This window comes from Hevea brasiliensis, chromosome 18 (assembly GCF_030052815.1).
Source record: "Hevea brasiliensis isolate MT/VB/25A 57/8 chromosome 18, ASM3005281v1, whole genome shotgun sequence".
In the NCBI taxonomy this organism is placed as follows: domain Eukaryota; kingdom Viridiplantae; phylum Streptophyta; class Magnoliopsida; order Malpighiales; family Euphorbiaceae; genus Hevea; species Hevea brasiliensis.
The window spans coordinates 3,538,803-3,559,549 of record NC_079510.1 but is presented as its reverse complement, the minus strand read 5'-3'; the positions used below and the strand labels follow the sequence as shown (position 1 = coordinate 3,559,549).

The 20,747-nt window shown below is 26.4% G+C and overlaps 1 protein-coding gene and 1 long non-coding RNA gene across 2 annotated transcripts; one reads left to right on the top strand and one right to left on the bottom strand.

Moving 5' to 3' along the window:
* Nucleotides 1-1,062: 1,062 nt before the first annotated feature.
* LOC110648625 (uncharacterized) lies at nt 1,063-10,248 on the bottom strand. The gene is made up of 2 exons (XR_002493607.2): nt 9,948-10,248; nt 1,063-1,306 (listed from the first exon to the last, which is right to left on the bottom strand). It is a non-coding gene; the product is annotated as an uncharacterized LOC110648625 (long non-coding RNA).
* Nucleotides 10,249-16,392: 6,144 nt separating this feature from the next.
* Nucleotides 16,393-17,925, top strand: LOC110652913 (cytochrome P450 89A2-like). Its single transcript, XM_021808530.2, has one exon. It carries the CDS (start codon nt 16,393-16,395, stop codon nt 17,923-17,925), a length of 1,533 nt encoding a protein of 510 aa, XP_021664222.2.
* The last annotated feature ends 2,822 nt before the right edge of the window (nt 17,926-20,747 follow it).

Sequence of the window (20,747 nt, the reverse complement as noted above, 5' to 3'; positions counted from 1 at the left end):
ATATTTTAAAAAATACCTTCTTGATATCTATGCATTCTTGAAAATTAAATATTAACTTTGAAGATCTAAATTAATAATTATCTTCTTTAAATATTAGATTTACAAAAATAACATTCATCGCTTGATTTTTAACTTTCTATTAAATACATACTTAATAATAAAAGATACGTACAACTTATTTAATATGTTAGCTAAACTAATAATATTAGTCATTTATTAATTGTAATAACGTGATTAAGAAATATGAGCTAAAAATTAAATATTAATATAAGATTTCTCGTTTATAATAACTACCATCATAATAAAAGCTAATAAATATTATTCTTTTTATTCAATTTCTAGTTTACGGCAAATATTTAACCTAAAAGAAAATAACATAACGCTTAATAAATGAATTTAAAAAAATAAAAAATTACTAAAATGCTAAAATTAATGTAGAAAATTTTTAATAGCTTTTAATAATATAAATACTTATTATTTTAAAATTTTTATAATTAAAATATATTAAATTTAGCTTAAAATTAACTTTTAATAAGCTAATTAATATATTTAAAACATTTTTTTCTCAGGAAAAATCCAATCAACAACATATAACAAAACAATAATTAAATTTTAATCTCAAATTAGTGAAAAACAAATATATAAATCTTTCTTCAACATTCAATTTTATTTAAAATCAATTTTATATCAATAGTATCAAACAGGATATGGTCCATAAAGAAAAATCACCAGAAATAAGAAAAATCATCACTTTCTAAACGTACAACCACCTAGAGCAAAAACAGAACCATGACAAATTCAATTTTAATAATTTAACTACTCAAAAAAAAAAAAAACTATCACCTAACCATTATTGTTATAATTTATTTAAATTCTGAAACAATCCTCAGCTAAAACCAAATCAATCACAAAACAAAGTCAAATTATAACAAAAATTAATTACTTGTGATTTTTACCAAACCACCGAGGTCAAATTATAATTTACCCAAAGCATATATTCTAATATTAAATATAGTTGCAGATCATGAACTTTATACACCTCCAAAACCATGCAAAAGCTCATCCAGAGGAAAACCATACAATGCATAGTCAATTACTTAGTCCAGATAATGAAATAGTCACATCCATCAGTTGACATACATTTAATGGTTAATGATCACACACGGAAAGCTTTTTCTTTCTTTTTATTTTTATTATTTTCGCATTTTTACAAGAGAGAAATAGATCAACTTGATTCAGGAGGCTTTTCTTTTGGATGTTTGGAGGCATAATGATCACCAAGCTGATTACCATTTGCTAGCAGCACCTGAAATTCAAAATTTGCAGTTTTAGTATACTTCAAACATATGAGGAAAAAATGTTCTAGGCACTTATCCTAGTGGTGAAATCATTGATTACATCAGGGTAAGTGGGAGAGGGGCAGAGGCAATGGGGGTATTTCCCCCATCTCGCAGGTTTTCCTTGCCCGAGTATGGCACTCACCCCCTCCCCACTCCACTTGACCACTGACTACTAATTATTTGCATTGTTTTACTGTGAAAAAATATATAGGGCAAGAAGTAGCATAACAATCATATACGGAAAAGCAAGGATAAAGAAAAACAAAAATCAATGGTGATAAAGCAATCCGAGAAGAAAACAATGTATATTTATATGATAAATATTCTAATGAATTGCAAAAGAAAAAAATTGTAATGTTCCTCATTTCTGACTTGCGTCTCAAGTTGGCACTTCGAAACCATGTATCCATCTGGACGTAAGGTTCAACACACTCATATTGACAAGTCTACTTTCTGTCAAAAGACAAGACCCAATGGTATCTACTATCCATTACTCGCTTTCAAATGGGTTTACTTATTGAATTCAGCTTAGATAAATAGCCTTGCTATGAATTGTTTGTGGAATCTCTCCTAATTAAGGACCCTCATAATTTAAACTTATAGCAATTTTGAGAAGGCCATTATGGAGGTTCTATACCGTCAAAGATTAGAGCGTAAAAATATTCTCTTGGAGCAACAAAAGCACGCACTGTAGCCTAGATTGTTAGATTCAATTGACAGTTTCAAAACCCCTTGTCCTTCTTATGCAATGCAAGCACTTTACAGTATCATGATGGATGATTGTTGAATGCCACAAAAAGGTGAAATATATGTAAAATGCAAAGGAGTCATTCTTGACAAACCTTTAAAAGAATTTCTTCAATTATTTTAGAAAAAATAATGATAATTATATGGTCATATATGGGGAAAACAAAAGCCTGAAATTTATGTGGAACACTAAAGTGAAAGCAATCTTGCACACAATCCAATTCTAATCCATAATAGAACAAGAATATGAGCCATACTTATAGTTCCCACAAATGGCTACCACTGTTATAGGTTATAAACATGTTTACGCAGTGACAACCCAAGAGAGAGTAAACTAAGTTGACAGTAAAACATACTGTCTTTTGGTGTTATATGGTTAACTAAATTTAATTAAAGAAGTGCAACTCAATTCAACGCCAACTAAAGAACAAAAATGTCAAACACCTAATTTATTGATCCCATTCGAGCACACAATACATAGCTTATGTGCTTCAACCAAGTGTAGCTCGATTTCAAAAATAATTTTAAATTTTCTAAAAGCAAATGTATTGTTCAAATTATGATGAAACTGTAGTTTCTAAATCTAGTTCTAAATTTATCAGGAATTTTATTTGCACGTTTATAAATCTATTATATTTTCAGATATTTAAGTTGCCCTATATTGTTTCTTACTTCCCCAGGAACACATGAAAACAATGTTCAGTATCCTTGATGGCATAATCTACATGCTTAGGTTTGAGGAGGAAGAAGAAGAAAAGCAAAAATACTATTTGCACGTTTGAAGTAGACTACACTGCAATTCATTTGTACTTTCCTTCTTTTTCCTTTTCTTTTTTTTTTTTTATTTTTTATTTTGCTCTTCAAGCTGGTCCATTTGTGAAAATCATCTTCCATAGATTGATCAAGTACTTGACTTTTACTCCTCAAGTTCCCTTACTTTGCAAAAGTCGCATATCATTTACGATATTGGATTTTCCAGCCAAATATGATTCTTATTGAAGAATATTTAGTATATATATTTGAACGGATGAAGATTTGAAATAAATTAAAAAAAAAAAAAAAAAAACTATGGATATAAAAATATTTAGTATATATATTTGAATAGATGAAGATTAGAAATGAAAAAACTATGGATATAACATTCTTTAGTTGGGTGGATTTGTTAAATAGTTATTAGGTTCAACAATATAGATGAATGCTATGAATTTGAAATAACAACCAAAAAGATATATCTTTTAATGAATTTACCATTTTCACTCCACTAATAAACATTTTTGTTTTCCTTACAGATATAAAAATATACCATGCCAATAAAATACTAGATAAATAATGAAAAGGCCAGGTTTTTCACTCATTTCTTTGAATAATTAAAAATCCAAAAAGTTGATTCAAATAGCCCTCCACCATTCACGTCAAGAAGGAAAAAATTTTCTCCACTTTCTTCAAGAATCAAATATTTAAAAGGGGCCTTCATTTTCTCAAGAATATAAAAGGTTGTTGTTTAACAAAATAGAAATTAGGGTTCTTGCAAGGCAGTCATAGAGGTCCAATTAAGATGTGATCTCATCCTTGATTATGGAACCAAGAACAATATTAGAGCTATGGAACACTAACCACTACCAATTAGACCTATAGAAGTTAACTAGAGTCTCTTCACAATCTAAAAAAGCTGGAAGATATACTTTTTACTAACTCCCAGATTTGAATAATTTTCTCTCTATAAAAAAGGGCTGTTCGCTATTTGAAGTAACCTGACCAACCTAAACCAACCCAACCCAATCTACTGGTTAAGTCTCAAATTAAGTTGGGTTGACTTGTTATCTATGAATATTCATTTCTTTGGGTCGATTTAGAGAATAAGTAGCTAGATATTGAACTCTTCTTCAAACCCGAAACTCTTCTTCATCTCACAGGCTCCAGAGAAGTCGGCCGACACTTCACAGACTTCCAATCTTACTGTTGACCGTCTCTGTGGATTGGCTTGGCAAGCATCGATCTTTGTAGATAATCTAAGGTGAGCATCGATCTTTTGGGTTATTGGGTAGATCTATAGATTGGCTTTTGAGTAGATTGGTTTATGGTTTCTCATTAATCTAATCTAAGGGTTCTACTTTGCTGCTTTTCTCTTCTATAATTTTTGGATATTGAGATTTTTAATTTGCATGGTATGAATATTGGGCTTATTTCAACTGTTTACTCTATGCACTTTCTATCATCATTTAACTGAGTAATACATGCGAAACACCTCAGTGTGCCATACCTGACTAGCCTATCAATTTTATCTTTTAGCTGCTTGCACTTGTCAATGGTATAGCCATAATCATCATGAAACCGACAAAACTTACTTTGGTCCCTCCAATCTGCAATTCTTGGATTTAACATTTTTGGATACTTGATTGACTCTATTCTTTTGAATCCTAAACCCTAGATTGGGATCCACTTAGGGAAGTGTAATTTCTGAACTTGTCTAGCACTCTATCGTTGTTGAGATACTCAGCCTTTTTGTCAATGCTGTCTGGGCTACTTTTCTTTTCTTCCACCTTCACCTTTTTTTCAAGCTTTCTATAATTGTTTCTCATCATCCAGTTGGATATATTTCTGGGCACACTCCATGAGGGATGATAATTCCGAACTAGATTCTTGATCAATGAGTCAACAAATTCGACATTATTCCACCCCTTCTTAATTGCCTCACATGCAATTTCATGGTTCATATGCTCGAACTGGATGGCCTCAACAATGAATCGGTCGATGTAACTGTGCAGTGACTCATCCTCCTTCTGGCAGACCTTCTGCAAATCTAGTGAGAGATTTTTAAGCAGGATACACATTATGAAACGCTGCTTGAACTCAGTAGCCAGGTTTGAAAGCTTTGGATTGAATTAGCAATAAGATGCTGATACCACTTATAGGTGAGACTAGTCAATGTGGAGGGAAGAACTCTACACAAAATTTTGCTAGGTAACTTCTCAGGTCAAATTTCCTATCACACTTGTCAAGGGAGGGTAACTTAAACTTTGATGGAAAAGGAAGTGCTAGAATATCGCCTGACAGGGGTGAGTAATTGCCAACACCAAAGTCATTAGGGTCATAGTGGGATTGGAATTTTGGAACTATTTTGACTTTTCCCCAATCAATGGCTCCCTTACTGAGTTAACCTCGATATCTCCCACCTTCTCTTTGCCCTTCGATTGTTGAGTAACAAGATCTGAAATACCATTATTCTCAAGAGCCATGGATTTTTCAAGCTGCAAATATTGCTTCTTCAAGCCAACATTTTTTGCTTCTAAGTCTTTGATACACTATCATCATCTGTTCAAGGGTCATGGGAGGTTGCGGTGGAGTGTTGTTTGCAATTGTACCATCGTTGGTGGTACCATTGCCAGTGGGAGAATCCATTGGTAGTGATGGTGGCAATAGATCTGAAGCCATGATGGTTTTGACAATGAAGAAAAACAACAATCACAAAATTTGTTTGCCAATGGAAAATTTTTGAGGCAATGTTTTCACAAACGTCGCCAATGATTTTCTCCTCTTCTACGGGTATGAAATAATGACTCTGGAGCTTAGATCTTCAAGACAACACTAAAGAATACCAAGTGAGTTAGCTAATCACCACTTCAATGATTAAGTCAGTATTAGAAACTGGACTATAAATGAATGAGAGTGATTACGAGATTAACATGCATACATGATGGCCTTTATATAGGCTTTGATATAGATCCCCGCTAAGATTGGCAGTTAGAATTAAGATAGAACTAGAAGTCCATTTTGTTTAGGAGTCCTACAAATGTTAGGATTGTACACATGGCAACGATCACAGGAGCCTTATCTTCTAGTGAATATCCCTCATAGCTAGGGATACAATGGGTGAACATCATTACTCAGTCAATCAAGGTGAGCATCCAAGCTATGCATGGTAGCTTGGGCTTTGCCCAAGCAAGCTTACCCATTAGAAGGTTACTCGATACTTGCCCATGATTACTATTTTAGAAGACGGTAGTATTATTGTTGTTTTTTGTGAAAAACCAAAGCTTGTGGGTGGAATCGCTCATAGCAGCATCAGCTCAAGGAAGGTGTTATACATGTCCTCTCTCTGCCTAGCATTTCTTATATTGCACTTCTTGTAATTTCTACTACTAGCCACCCATCTTCTCAAACCCACCACCACTCAACAACATGTGCCACTGTTGCTTCTCCTCTGATATTCTTCTTCTCATCCTCTTTCCTCAGATGTGTTTGTCGTTTCTTGTTTTGATAATTACATAAGTTAATTGCTTAATTTTATTGTAATTATCAAATTTAATAATGCAAGAATCTTGTTGGTTTGTAATGTTGCACTTTTGTTATCATTGGAGCTAAATGTTGTCATGATGGTGCTACAGTTTGATTGATTCAGTATTTTTTTTTTTTCCAAGAGAAAAGGGGGTGTGGGCGGTGGGGAGTGGGGTGGTGGTGGGGAGAAGAATCTTTGCAATGCTAAAACATAATAAATCACAGGGAAGAAAGCTAATTAAAAGCTAGTTGACCTCTATTACATGATGATTATTTGGTTCAAAGAGGTTTCAAAATGAAAGCTTTTAGTTTCCCTTCAATAATAGTATCCATTTTTAGCATTGCATCTCTTGGCTTAGTTGTTATCCAAGTATTTTGCATCTACAGCATGTGCATCATTGTCAAGATTAGTATTGTAGAAGCAAGTTTGGTCTTTGTCCTCTCATATTGATGAAGCATCACTTTTGCAATCGCCACCTGCACTAGGACATGTGAATCAGCTTGCTGTTAAAACACTTTGTCATAAGCCTCACCATTACTTGAGTAGAGATTCCAGAAATAGGGACTGAGCCTCGGCTGTTAGTTTCTTTCATTGCATGTTTGTTCTTCCAAGCATTTCTACAATTTTGTGTCAAACATGAAAAGCATTCTAATCAGTGTGGACATTTCCTTGGGGCATTTTTACATTGGTCACTACACTAAACGTCAGCATCCTGATCTATACAAATGGGTCCAGGAGAGGTTTAAGTAAATAATTAGCTTGAGGAAAGCGAAGGCCACTAAACGTCAGCATCCTGATCTATACAAATGGGTCCAGGAGAGGTTTAAGTAAATAATTAGCTTGAGGAAAGCGAAGGCAGATAGGTCCAAAAAAGTGAAGTTATGCTATGCTATTTAAAATTTTAATTCTAATTAAGCCTTAAACATCCAATATTATTGCTTTATTCTTTTTTTTTTTTTAAATCTAATTTTGCTAAAGCACCTATTTGAGACAGGTACACTCGGCTAATGAAAGGACTAGTGCCACGCATATTGGAACCCATAAAACATGATTCCGCTTGCCCTCAATTCCACTTCCACTAATTTACAAGTTTGACCCCAAACCTTCACAAGAACCTGAAACCAAGGTAAGCCTTTTCATTTTGTTTTGGTTTGAATATGATTTGATTTCCATTTTTTGGCCTTTTTGGCTAAAAGTAATCACTACAGAACTTATGCAAATTCCTTATGTACTTCAATGGATTGAATTCATGTCAACTTCCAGCCTAACAACACCCAGAAACAAAAACCATAAAAGACTTCGTCTGAAATAGGTGGTGTCCTGAGCTGCAACAGAATCAACTCTAACAACCAGTTGAAATTTATTGTCTAGCTTATGCGTACTTGCATATAATAGCTTTTAGAGAAGCTTTATACATTTCTACAGGTCTCCAGGCCCTGTACTTGCTATTTGCTAAGTAATTGTTGCCGTTTGATGTGATTTGGTCAGTGAGAAGTGAACTATTGCTGTGCCAGGTTTAATTAAAGTATAGCAATGCTGCCAATGCATCAATATGATATAATTATATTCCTTATATGCGTATATAGAATAGATGACCATAAATGGCTGGCTGAGATTTTGACGCTAGAATATAATTCAAAACTATGGAGTAATGAGAATCTAGGATGGCCTGCAAGAAAATATAAAAATATTTACTTAAAAGAAGTGTTAATTAGATTTTCTATTTTCATTTGATTGTTTAGTTTTCTACTTTTTTTAATATGAGATTTAATTCCTAATAGAAAATTTAATTCTTTAATGGTGACATTTGGATGAATTTAATTTGACTTTAATGTACTGAATTTATAGGCAAATATGTTGTCAAATTATTTTTTCCTTTAGTAACATACTTCTATTTTTCTAATTAAATTTTTTTTCTCAGAATTTTCAAAGTTATGTCAACCAACAATTGGAGAGTAGCATCTATATTGTCTAATTAATGTTGATGAAATGTATGTCTTGGACAAAATCATAGAGCTAGGTTAATTTGCAATAGTTAATTAACATTTTGTAGTTTGTATATTTTTATTAATGTTGATGAAATATATATTTTGGACAAAATCATAGAACTGTATTATGGAGATGCAAAGGAACTCTACTTCAGGGACTGTATATTTATTTACTATTTAATTTTTCTTATTATAAACTATAACTTTTTAATGATTATGTTAGTTTATTTTAATTTTTATCCTTTTTTAATGATATTTTTTTATACTTAATTTTTAAATGTATATGTGGGTGGATTTTTTTTTTTATTAATTTGATTTTTTTTATGGTTAATTTATATAACTTTTATTATAGAATAAAATATATTTTCTATTGGTACCAATTGGTACCAAACACAGCATCCAATAAGCCGACCAACCAACCTACTATTTCTTGAATTGGGTTGGTCGGGTTGTGTTAAAAAATCCATATTCACTTACTAATATTGGTTTGGGTTGGATTGGAATCAAAATTTAATCCAATCCAGTCCATGAACATGCCTACCAAACTAGGAATTGATTGTGGTTGGGGAGGGACTCCTTGAATTAGCTTCCTAGATTTTTAACAATAAAAAAAATTATAAAAAAAAAAAAAAGAAGTTTGAGGAAGCTTATTGCTTGTGTTGAAGATCATCTTTCAGCTTGGCAAGTTTTCCCATACATCCACAAGAGGAAATGCTAAGTAAGGGAGAAAATTGTTAAATTCATCAAAGTGATGCTAGTCATAAACAGTTGGCGTCTAAAATAAGGCACTTATCAAGTCAATGTCTTATTATTATCCCCTCTGTCTTACCCAAGCATGCATACCTAGGTGAGCCAAGTGAATGCTTTCAACAACACTGCTAAAATCAACCCAAATTCAGTCCCAAGCTAGAAACCCATTCTGAAAGATGAGATTTCAGTACAGAACATGAGTTCAACATAAGAATCATCAAACTTCATAAAAAATATAGAGAATCCCAATGTTCTCATGCAGATAAAATTTCAAAATCTTGTTGGTGTAGCCAAGACTAACATGAAATGGCAGTTTTTCAGCCTAATTTTTCTTTTTTCCACATATATACTCATATGACTTAACAAATGCCTTTCTGAAAAACGTACTTTCAAGAAGCATGCCCTGAAAAAGATCGAATATCAACATCTAATTGTGAAACCAACTACGCACAAAAACCCAAACCAACAAAGAAAATCACTTCAATACCAAATAACACTAAGTCAACAATCCAAAGCATCGAATCACCAAACCATCATATCTCCTCAAGTCCAAGAGAGATCAACTTCTTAACAAAGAGGGAGAATAAGGCAGATGATCAAAATTTTTGGTAGTTAGTAGCCAACAAGAAGGATTCAGGATTCGTTAATAACAAAATTTAATTCCAATACCGAACATCAATTCAGTTAATTCGAAAGGAATGCAAATTAAAATAAAAATGCAATTATCACAAAATTATTTAAATTCCAAATCCAGAAATAATCAAAAAAGAAAAGAAAAGAAAAGCAAAGCTAGATCTAGAAAGACAATAAAAAATTAAAAAAAAAAAAGAAAAGAAAAAGAAAAACCTTGCAGATGGGGCAGCTCACTTTGAGGGCGACAGCTCTAGCCTCCAGCTGAGAGCCTTTTGGCTTCTGATTCCTCTCTGCATTTCTCCTCTGAGCTTCGATCTTCTGCTTCCCTCTGGTCATCCTCTCCAATCTCACTATCTACTCCGCCGTATGGACTCACTCGGAATAGGGGCTCGGGAGAGGAATATTATTGGAACGGGCAAACAACCATTTTCAAACCTCTAATCTTTTGGAGATTTATGTATTTACCCCCATTGTTTTATCTTTTTATTATTATGTCCACTAACGTTTGCATTTAACTTAGACTTTGATCCCTATACTTATAGGTTATATTCAATATGGTCCAATTTCAACTTTCAGGCCATTTGAGCAGAATTCAGTTCAAATAAAAAAAAAAATCAATCCAATTGATTTAATTTAAATATTCAATTTAGTTCTATTTAAAATATTTAAAAAAATAATTTATTCAGTTTGATTTAATTTAAAAAAAATTGATAAAATCAAATCAATAAGTTAAAAATTATATATTCCCTTCTTTCTGTCTAATGGTAAACTAATGTTTAAGGACTTATAAGTCTTGGCTCGAGGCCTAGGTTCACCCTTTTTTTCCTCTAATATATATATATATATATATAATTTGTGTTATATTAAGAAAATAAATATAAACTCTCATATAATTAGCTATATGGTATAATAGTATAAGATTAAAAAAACATAATAGTTATTAAAATTAAGGAATCATGGAAAATTAGATATTAGTAAAACAATAAAATAAACATATTAGTTAAAAATAATGTATATTTAAATTGATCATCTAAAATTTGCATAATAGTAGAGATTACCAATTTAATTTGTTTATATAAATATAAATAAAATAATTTTTTTAGTTTGAATGAAATAAATGATAGAAAGTTAAATGAGGGGGAAGATTTAAAAAAAAAATTATATTGTACCCATATAACGAGGGGAGAGAAAAATAAAAAGAAAATTGAAAAATTCAAATTGAGTTTAGATCATTAGATAGGAAATTATTACATTGGATTGAATTTAATTTTCAATAACAACTATTAATTAAATTTTAGTTTGTAAATATTAAGTTTGAATAGCTATTGAACTTTCATATTTATTTAATGATAACCAAGTAATTTTAATATTTCAATTTAAATCATAACATATAAATTATAAACTATTATGATTCAATTTTTGGGTAATTGATGAAAAATAAAATTTATTATATATATTTAAGATTTTTTTTTATAAATATATAGAGAGACTAATAAAAGAAATTAAGAAATCAATTAATTAAAAAAATTAAATTTTAATATACATAATAAAATGTTTTGAAAATAATTGAAGGGGTCAAAACTGCCCTTAGTCTCCCTTATCTACATCCTTAGTCAAATAATACATATTTGGAGGGCGAAGGCCCACCCTACTCCCCCCACCAGCCCCCGTCTCTCCCTCCGCCAGTGCATTTCCCTACCGAATTATTTTATTTTGGATGCTTGTTTGAAATCATGGACTAATTTGAACATAGAAGAACAAAAATGAGATTTGAAAGACTCAAATATTCAAACTAAACTGAATTATTTTGATTTGATTTGGTTCAATTTTCTATGTAATTTGATTTGGTTTGATTTTGAGAAACATATGAAATTCAATTTTTGATTTTTTAAGTTCAAAACCTAGCAGACTGTTTACACAACCTTAACTCATATAGAGGATAAGAGTGGGTAGAAGTGCAAAGGAGTCAAATTGACTTGAGTTTGAATAGTTTAAGTTTAGCTCATTAAATTTTTATCAAGTTTTAACTCGGTCCAAGCTCAAATTTAAAATTTAAGCACAATTCGTTTAGATTTTATCTAATTTGAGCTGAGCTTGAACTTGCTCGCACTTAATTTGTTCATTGAATTTGTGAGCACAATTTACATTTAGCTTGTTTACTAGACTCACAAACTCGATTTATATTGAGCTCATTTATTATGTTTGTGAACTCGAAGTCGACTCATTGAGCTTAATTAGTCAAATTACAAAAAAATTGTAATTTTATTAAATATTATCTAAAACTCATTTGATCATAGACTTAATAAATTATAATAATGCCATTAATAAAAAAAATGCTCTGTTAAATTATACTTTCAATTTTATAATTATATTTTAAATAATTTAATTATATTATAATTTAAATAATAATTAATAATATATTATTTCATAGTAAAGTCATATATAAAATTAATTTATTTATGATATTATGAAACACAATAGTTAACGTAAATTATCAAAATTTCAATACAATGTGCTAAGCTAATGAGTTTGTAAATGAGCTAGTTTAATGACCTAGTTATGAGTTTGTTAAATGAGCCCACTCACGAGTATGTTCAACAGCCTTAACAAGTCAAAAATTAATAAGTTTGAGCTTGGTTTATTTATAAACAAGCTTAAAAATTAAAGTCGAGTTTGATTTGTTAAAAAATGAATTGAGTTGAGTTGAGCTTTTATCAAATCGAATATCAAATAATTCATGAGCTGCTTAACTCATTAACAGATTCTAAGCAATGTTTCTTTATTGCAGATGCATTGGCTATAAAAAGAACTAGTCATAGACTATTTATTATTTTATTTTAATAACATAATTTAATATATATTTTATTATACTTTATAATTTCATAATTATATTACAAAATTGTAATAATATTAAAATTTTAATTAATTATAACTTTATTTAAAATTTAATTAATAAATAAAAAAGTCATTAGCATATTAATTTTTAATTAGTCTTTAAATTATATGACATATACCAATAAAAGGATAAATAAAATAGAAAGAAAATACATATGCCGCTTGGCAATTTTGAAAATATTATTATTAAAATTTTTATACTTTAAATATATAAGAAATTTTTAAAAATATATATTCAAATTTTCTAAATAATTTTTTTTGTGAATAATTATATATATGTACTTTAAAAAAAAAATTCATCATTTTTTAAGGTCATTAAAAATTTAATTAAAAATAATTGATTTTAGGGATATATAATATAATAAATATAGTTTCTAATGCTTAAAGTTGTAAATTTAAGAAAATTTTAAAATTCTTAAAAAAATATTAAAAATAATTTTAAATTTTAATAGTTGAGATAAGATTTTCATAGTTGAAAATTAAAAATATTTGGATAAATTAATATTTATTATGAAAAGCTAATTTTCATTAGATAAATTTAAAAATAAAGATAACAAAAAAGGTCTCACATGCCAATTTTAAAGCATGTTTATTAGCTTATGTAATACGTTATAATAAAATAGGTGCTATATGCACGGACTATTTATTATTTTATTTTAATAATATAATTTAATATATATTTTACACTATTTTATAATTTCATAATTATATTACAAAATTTTAATAATATTAAAATTTTAATTAATTAATTTCAAATTTAATAAAAAAATAAGTTCATTAATAGATTTTTTTTAATTAGTCTTTAAGTTATTTGGAATATATAAGTAAAATGATAAATAAAATAAAAAGAAAATAAATATGCCACTTAGTGATTTTAGAAATATCATTATTAAAATAAATAATTTGCTTTATTTATAAAAATATAAAACTACATAATATTTTTATATTTTGTCCCTCTAACTTTAAAAAATGAAAATTATCTGTACATGAATCTTTACGCATATTCAATTTAAAATTGATATTATTTAAAATTATAATGAAGTTTATTCAAAAATATAATAAAATTTATTTAAAAATATAATGTGATAATTTCTCATTATTGATTGGTATATAAATTAAATTAAACGTTAATGAAAATTTTTCTAAACGAATCCACAACAGTGGGTATTTACTTCATTCCCGGTAGTACTAATTTGATCCCTTGCATCAGTATGAGATTAAACATTGTTTTTGCTATGAATAAGGATATTGATCGGCTCAAGCCATAATCACTTTTTGTACCTTGGGATTCATCGGAGCTCGATGTTGAATCCCTTTGTGTAAATTAGGTTAAATCAGGGGCAATAAATCCATCTAACTATGGACCTTGAATCTAGAGGAGATAACTGTGCACTTAGGTTAGCTCTTTTTTTTTTTTTTTCAATGTATTTATTATAATCATAATGAAACTATTGATTTTTAGGGATAGATAATACGTTGCCGGCCTTGTACTTTATAAATTAATTAGCATGATACACATTCTATGAATAATTTATAATTTTTTTAATTTAATTTTTAATTATATTTTAAATAAATTAAATTATTATTATTATTAAATTAAATTTTAACTAAAAATTTTCTATTATTTAATTTAATTTAAATATATTTTTATTTATTATAATAATAATAAAATTTTAATTAATTTATGGTGTAATTAATTAAAATACCTATTTAATTTTTTTATATATAAATTAATAGTAATTTCTATAATTACTTCGATTAAAATGTAATAAAATAAGTTTATTCAAAAAATAATTTAAATTTCATGAAATTTTTATATTTTATCTTATAGTTTGTATAAATTAATTTTTTAAATTAGAAAATATTAAATTAATGAAAAAATAATGTTATTTAAAAAATATAAAAATAATTTTTTTATTATTAATATAATGAAAATAATAATAAATTATTAATAATGAATTAAATTATTTAATTTTAATAATAATAAAAATATATAACATTATTATTAATTAAAAATAAAATTTTATTATATTATTTTTTAAAAATATTATATCTTTAAATTTTTATAAAGTATAAATTTTTTGTATTAAACAGATATATTTTTTATAAAATAATTCTTTCATAAAAAAATTATCATTTTATATAAATTTATGATATAAGATAAATATATTTCATAAAAATTAAAATTTTAAAATATCATATTTTTTATTAGTATGACAAATGTTAAAAATATATACTATTTTTCAAAAGATAAATTTCATAATTTTAATATTATAACTTTATTTTTTTTAATTATTTTTACTTATAGTTAAATTTTTTATGTAATTATATCTGTATTTTATTTTTGAATTTTTATTTCTATATAAAAATATAGTTGAGAGATAATTTATGCATAAAATTTAGATATTTAATTAAAATTTGAAAATATTTATGTTGAAAATTAATAATAATAAACTATGGATAATCAAAATATTAGTTATAATTATTATAATGACATAAATATTAGAAAGCTTAACAAATATTGAATAAGAAAATTATTAAAAAAATTAGTAATTAAATAAATATTAATTAAATATATTTAAATAAATAAATTTTGAGATTGATATCTAATAACTTTTGAAAGAAGTAATAAAAAAATAGAGTAAATAAAAAAAAAGTGTGAGCGCACTTAGGTGAAATGAAAATATTTAGTGAGAAGAGAGTGATTGATATGTATTAAATATTTCATATGACATATTATATATAGACAAACTAATAAAAATCATTTAAATAAAAGTTTAATTTTATAATTAAATATTATTTAATTAAAAATAATAATAAAAACATTTAAATTCAATTTTTATAGCAGTAAAATATTTCTTATTCATTTAGCTGTTTCAATTCAATAGCCATAAGTTGGCCATAATGATAATAATAATAAGCATTATTAATTAATCTTAAGAAAGTGGAATAAAAAAAATATTAAATAATCAACATAAAAATTAATACATACTAGTTATAAGTCAAATATCTATATTTTATTTTTTTAACTTTTATGTAAACTATATTTTTTTATCTCTTAAAATTTTTAACAAAGATTTCATAATAAAAATAATAGAAAATATAATAATATAATAAAAATATTTAGTAAAGATATGAAATAATTTAAGATTGATTAAATTATATAATAATTAATTATAAAATCACAAATTAATGATCAATTTTTTTTAAATTAACGTCCATTACTAACCTTTTATTATTATTATTATTAAATTATTTTCTATTTTAAAATATTATTATTATTATTAATAAGGGTGACATATGGTAAATAATACCTTGTATAAATAAATTTATAAAAAAATAATATAAATAATTTTTAAATATTATATTTAATCATAAAAGATTTTAATTTTTAAAAATTAAATTTTAAAAAAAATAATAATTTAAATTATAAAAAGTTAAATTATAATTATAAATAATATTAATAATTAAAAATAAATAAAAATAAATAAATAATTATTATTATAAAAAATATAAAAGAGAATTATTAATGAAAAGTACCGTGACAAATTTTTTACAAATTTTTTACAAGAAGTGTCACGAATTGTGATTAATGCATGATGTTACTTGCTTTTTTTTTTTCTGATATTAATTACTATTTATTATAGTCTTAATTACCCCCATTCGTATTGGTGGACAAATAAAACGTTAGAGACTTTCCGCTTGATAAATTAACTCTGCAAAATGTCCTTCATGAATCATCACTGCCTGCAAATTCTGATTCATGGATCCATGGCTCTTGCTCATTACCATGCTTTTCCTCTGTGCTTCTCTACATTCGCTCGTCTATCTCTTCTTCCATGCTAAAAACCTCCCACCAGGACCTCCTACCATACCAATCCTAGGCACCTTCTTCTGGCTTGTCAAATCTTCCAACAATTTCTCCTCCATCGAACCTCTTCTTCGTCAACTGCGTGCCAAATATGGCCCTGTTCTCACCCTTCACATCGGTTCCCGACCTGCCATTTTCATAACCACCCATGAAGCTGCCCATCGAGCTCTTGTACAAAGTGGCTCAGTCTTTGCTAGCCGCCCTCCAGCACTCGAGACCTCACGGATCCTTTTTAGCAACCAACATACTCTCACTACTGCACCATACGGCTCCTTGTGGCGATTACTCCGTAGAAATTTCATGTCTGTAACACACCCTTCTCGCTTACATTTATATTCTCATGGACGTAAATGGGCATTGGAGATACTAAAGAAGAAGCTCGTTGAGGAAGCAGAGTCATCAGATGAGAAAGCTTTTCCTGTGATTGGCCATTTTCAACATGCCATGTTTTGCTTACTGGCTTATATGTGCTTCGGAGAGAAATTTGAAGAGAAGATCATTAAAGAGATTGAGGCAGTGCAGCGAGCTTCTCTGACAAATATTATTAGGTTTAACTTGCTGAATTTCATGCCAAAGCTAGGGAAGATTGTGTTCAGGAGGATGTGGAAACAGCTTTTACAGATTCGAGGAGATCAAGAGAATGTGCTCCTTCCTCTCATTAAAGCTCGACGAGAAAAACACAAGAATATTATTAATAAAGAAGAACCCATTTTCTCCTACGTTGATTCTCTGCTAGATCTTCGACTTCCAGATGGTGAAAGAGAGTTTTCAGATGGGGAATTGGTGAGTTTATGTTCAGAGTTCATCAATGGTGGCACAGACACTTCCACTACTACATTGCAATGGGTGATGGCTAATATAGTAAAGCAAGAAAACATACAAAACAAGTTACTGAAAGAAATCAACACAGTAACAGAAGCAGGTAGTGAAATCCAAGAAAAGGATCTAAAGAGAATGCCTTATCTGAAGGCAGTAGTCTTGGAAACTCTCAGGAGACATCCACCGGGACACTTCATATTGCCGCGAGCAGTGACAGAGGACATGAAATTTGATGGGTACGATATACCAAAGAATGCAATGGTGAATTTTACAGTAGCAGAAATGTCATGGGATCCTAAGGTGTGGGAAGATCCAATGGAGTTTAAACCAGAGAGGTTTATGAGAAATGGCGAAGAAGAAAAGGAACAAGTGTTTGATATAAAAGGAATTAGAGAGATCAAGATGATGCCTTTTGGTGCAGGGAGAAGAATTTGCCCAGCTATTTCAATGGCATTGCTTCACCTTGAATATTTTGTGGCCAATTTGATTAGAGAATTTGAATGGAGTGGTGAAGTTGATTTCTCAGAGAACCAAGAGTTTACCATAGTCATGAAGAATCCACTTCGAGTCCGTATCACTCCAAGAACGAATTTACATGAATTTTAACCTTTATTTTGCTTTCCAATAAAATATTTGAAGTGAGTGGCTTAGATGAAGATGAAGTTGAGAGGCCGATTCTCTAATTCTGATATTGGTAAACATCAACAAACCAATTAATGCCGAGAATCAGACTATCTCTAGTTGTATAGTGCAAGGCCTTATAAATTGCCTAATGAACAAAAGAAAATTAAAATAATTATAAAAACATTTTCAATAAAGGTTTTTTCTTCAATAATTGACTTTTATTGAAATTCAAAATAAAATTTAATTTAATATCTTAATATTTTTTAAGATTTACATGTTAATTTTTAATTATGGTTGTGAAGTAATAAATTAAAAATTAAAAAGGTAAGTATTTCTTTACGCTAGGGAGATTTTTGTTATGTATTTTAAAATTTTAAAATGGTTGTAATCGCCCATTGACCTATATATATATATATATATATATATATATATATACACATAAAGCAGAGACATATTTTAAAAAAAAATGACATGTAATATTTTTCTTAAAAAAATTATCACGTATTATCTTTTATAAATATTCTTATTTATATTAATTATTATTTAATTTTTTTATTTCTCTTTAAATTATTATTATTATTATTATTTATAATACTTAATTTTTTTAAATTAAGACCTTTTGTAATTAAATATAATATTTAAAATTATTTATATTATTTTATAAATACTAATTATTATTTAATTTTTTATTTTTCATTTAATTATCATTATTATTTATAATATTACCTTAACATATAAAATTTAAATTTTTATATTTTCTTTAAAATTTAATTTTTAAAAATCAAGAATTTTGTAATTAAATGCAATATTTAAAATTATTTATATTATTTTTATAAATTTATTTATGCAAAAATATTATTTATCGCATGTTACCTTCCATAATAATAATAATAATAATAATAATAATAATAATAATAATAATAATAATAATAATAAATAGTTATTGATGACTGTCAGTTTAAAGAAAATTGACTATTAATTTATTGTCTCATAATCAATCATAAATACTCTCCTTTATATTAATTATTATTTACTTTTTTTATTTTCCTTTTAATTATCATTATTATTTATAATACTACCTTAATATTTATAATTTAAATTATTATTTTTTTTGAAAATTAATTTTTTAAAAATTAAGAAATTTTGTAATTAATTGTAATATTTAAAAATTATTTATATTATTTTATCAATACTAATTATTATTTAATTTTATTTATTTATTATTTAATTATCATTATTATTTACCATATTTAAATTATCATTTTTTTAAATTTGATTTTTAAAAATTAAGACATTTTATGATTAAATGTAATATTTAAGAATTATTTATATTTTTTTTATAAATTCATTTGTACAAAATACATTTTTATCACATGCTATCCTCCACAATAATAATAAAAGGTCATTAATGCTTATTAGTTTAAAAAAAAATGACCATTTATTTATGATCTCATAATCAAATATCACATAATTTAATCAACTTTAAATTATTTTATATCTTTAATAAATATTTTTATTACATTATTATGCTTTTTATTATTTTTATTATGAAATCTTTGTTAAAAAATTTGAGAGATAAAAAGTGCAGTCTATAAAAAAGAATATAAAAAAATATAGAGATTTAACTTATTTATAATTAATATGTATTATTTTTTATGTTAGTAATTTAATATTCCTTTTATTTTATTTTTATAAGATTAATTAATGCTTATTATTATTATGGTGCCATTTAATGGAAATGGCCAAATAAATAGAAAATATTTTACTGTTATAAAAATTGAATTTGAATGTTTTCATTACTGTTTTTCAATTAAATAATATTTAATTATAAATTAATTTTTTTTATTTAAATGATTTTCATTTGTTTATTTATATATAATATGTCATATGAGACGTTTAATACACATCAAGTACTTTTCTCTTATCAAGTATTTTTATTTCACCTAAATACTCTCAAATCTTTTTTTATTTGCACTATTTTTTATTATTTTTTTCAAATGTTATTAATTATTATTCTGAAAATTTATTTATTTAAATATATTTAATTAATATTTATTTAATTATTAATTTTTATAAATTTCTTATTTAATATTTCTTAAACTTTTGAATATTTTTTTTTCATTATAATTGTATATCAAATGCAATTATAACTATTATTTTGACTATCTATATTTTATTATCATTAATTTTTTACAGAATTATTTTTAAATTTTAATTAAATATCTATATTTTTATATATAAATTATCTTTCAACTATATTTTTATATAGAAGTAGAATTTCAAAGATAAATTTTAAATATGATGGCATTGAAAATTTAGCCACAAATAAAGATGATTAAAAAAAAAATTAAAGTTACAGTATTAAAATTATAGAATCTATCTATCAAAAATAGCATGCATTTTTAATATTTATTATATTAACAGAAAATGATGATATTTTAAAATTTTAATTTTTATGAAATGTATTTATTTTATATTATAAATTATGTAAAGCGTTAACTATTTTTGTTAAAGAATTATTTTATAAAAAATATATTAGATTAATAAAAAAAAATTGCACTAAGATATAGTATTTTTAAAAAATAATAGAATAGAATGTTATTTTTAATTAATAATAATGTTATATATTTTCATTATAATTAAAATTAAATAATTCAATTCATTATTAGTAATTTAATATTTTTTATTATATTAATAACATAAAAGATAATATTATTTTCTCATTAATCTAATATATTTTTTTGTAATTTACAAAAAATAAATATTGATTTATGAGATAAAATATAAAAATTTTATGAAATTTA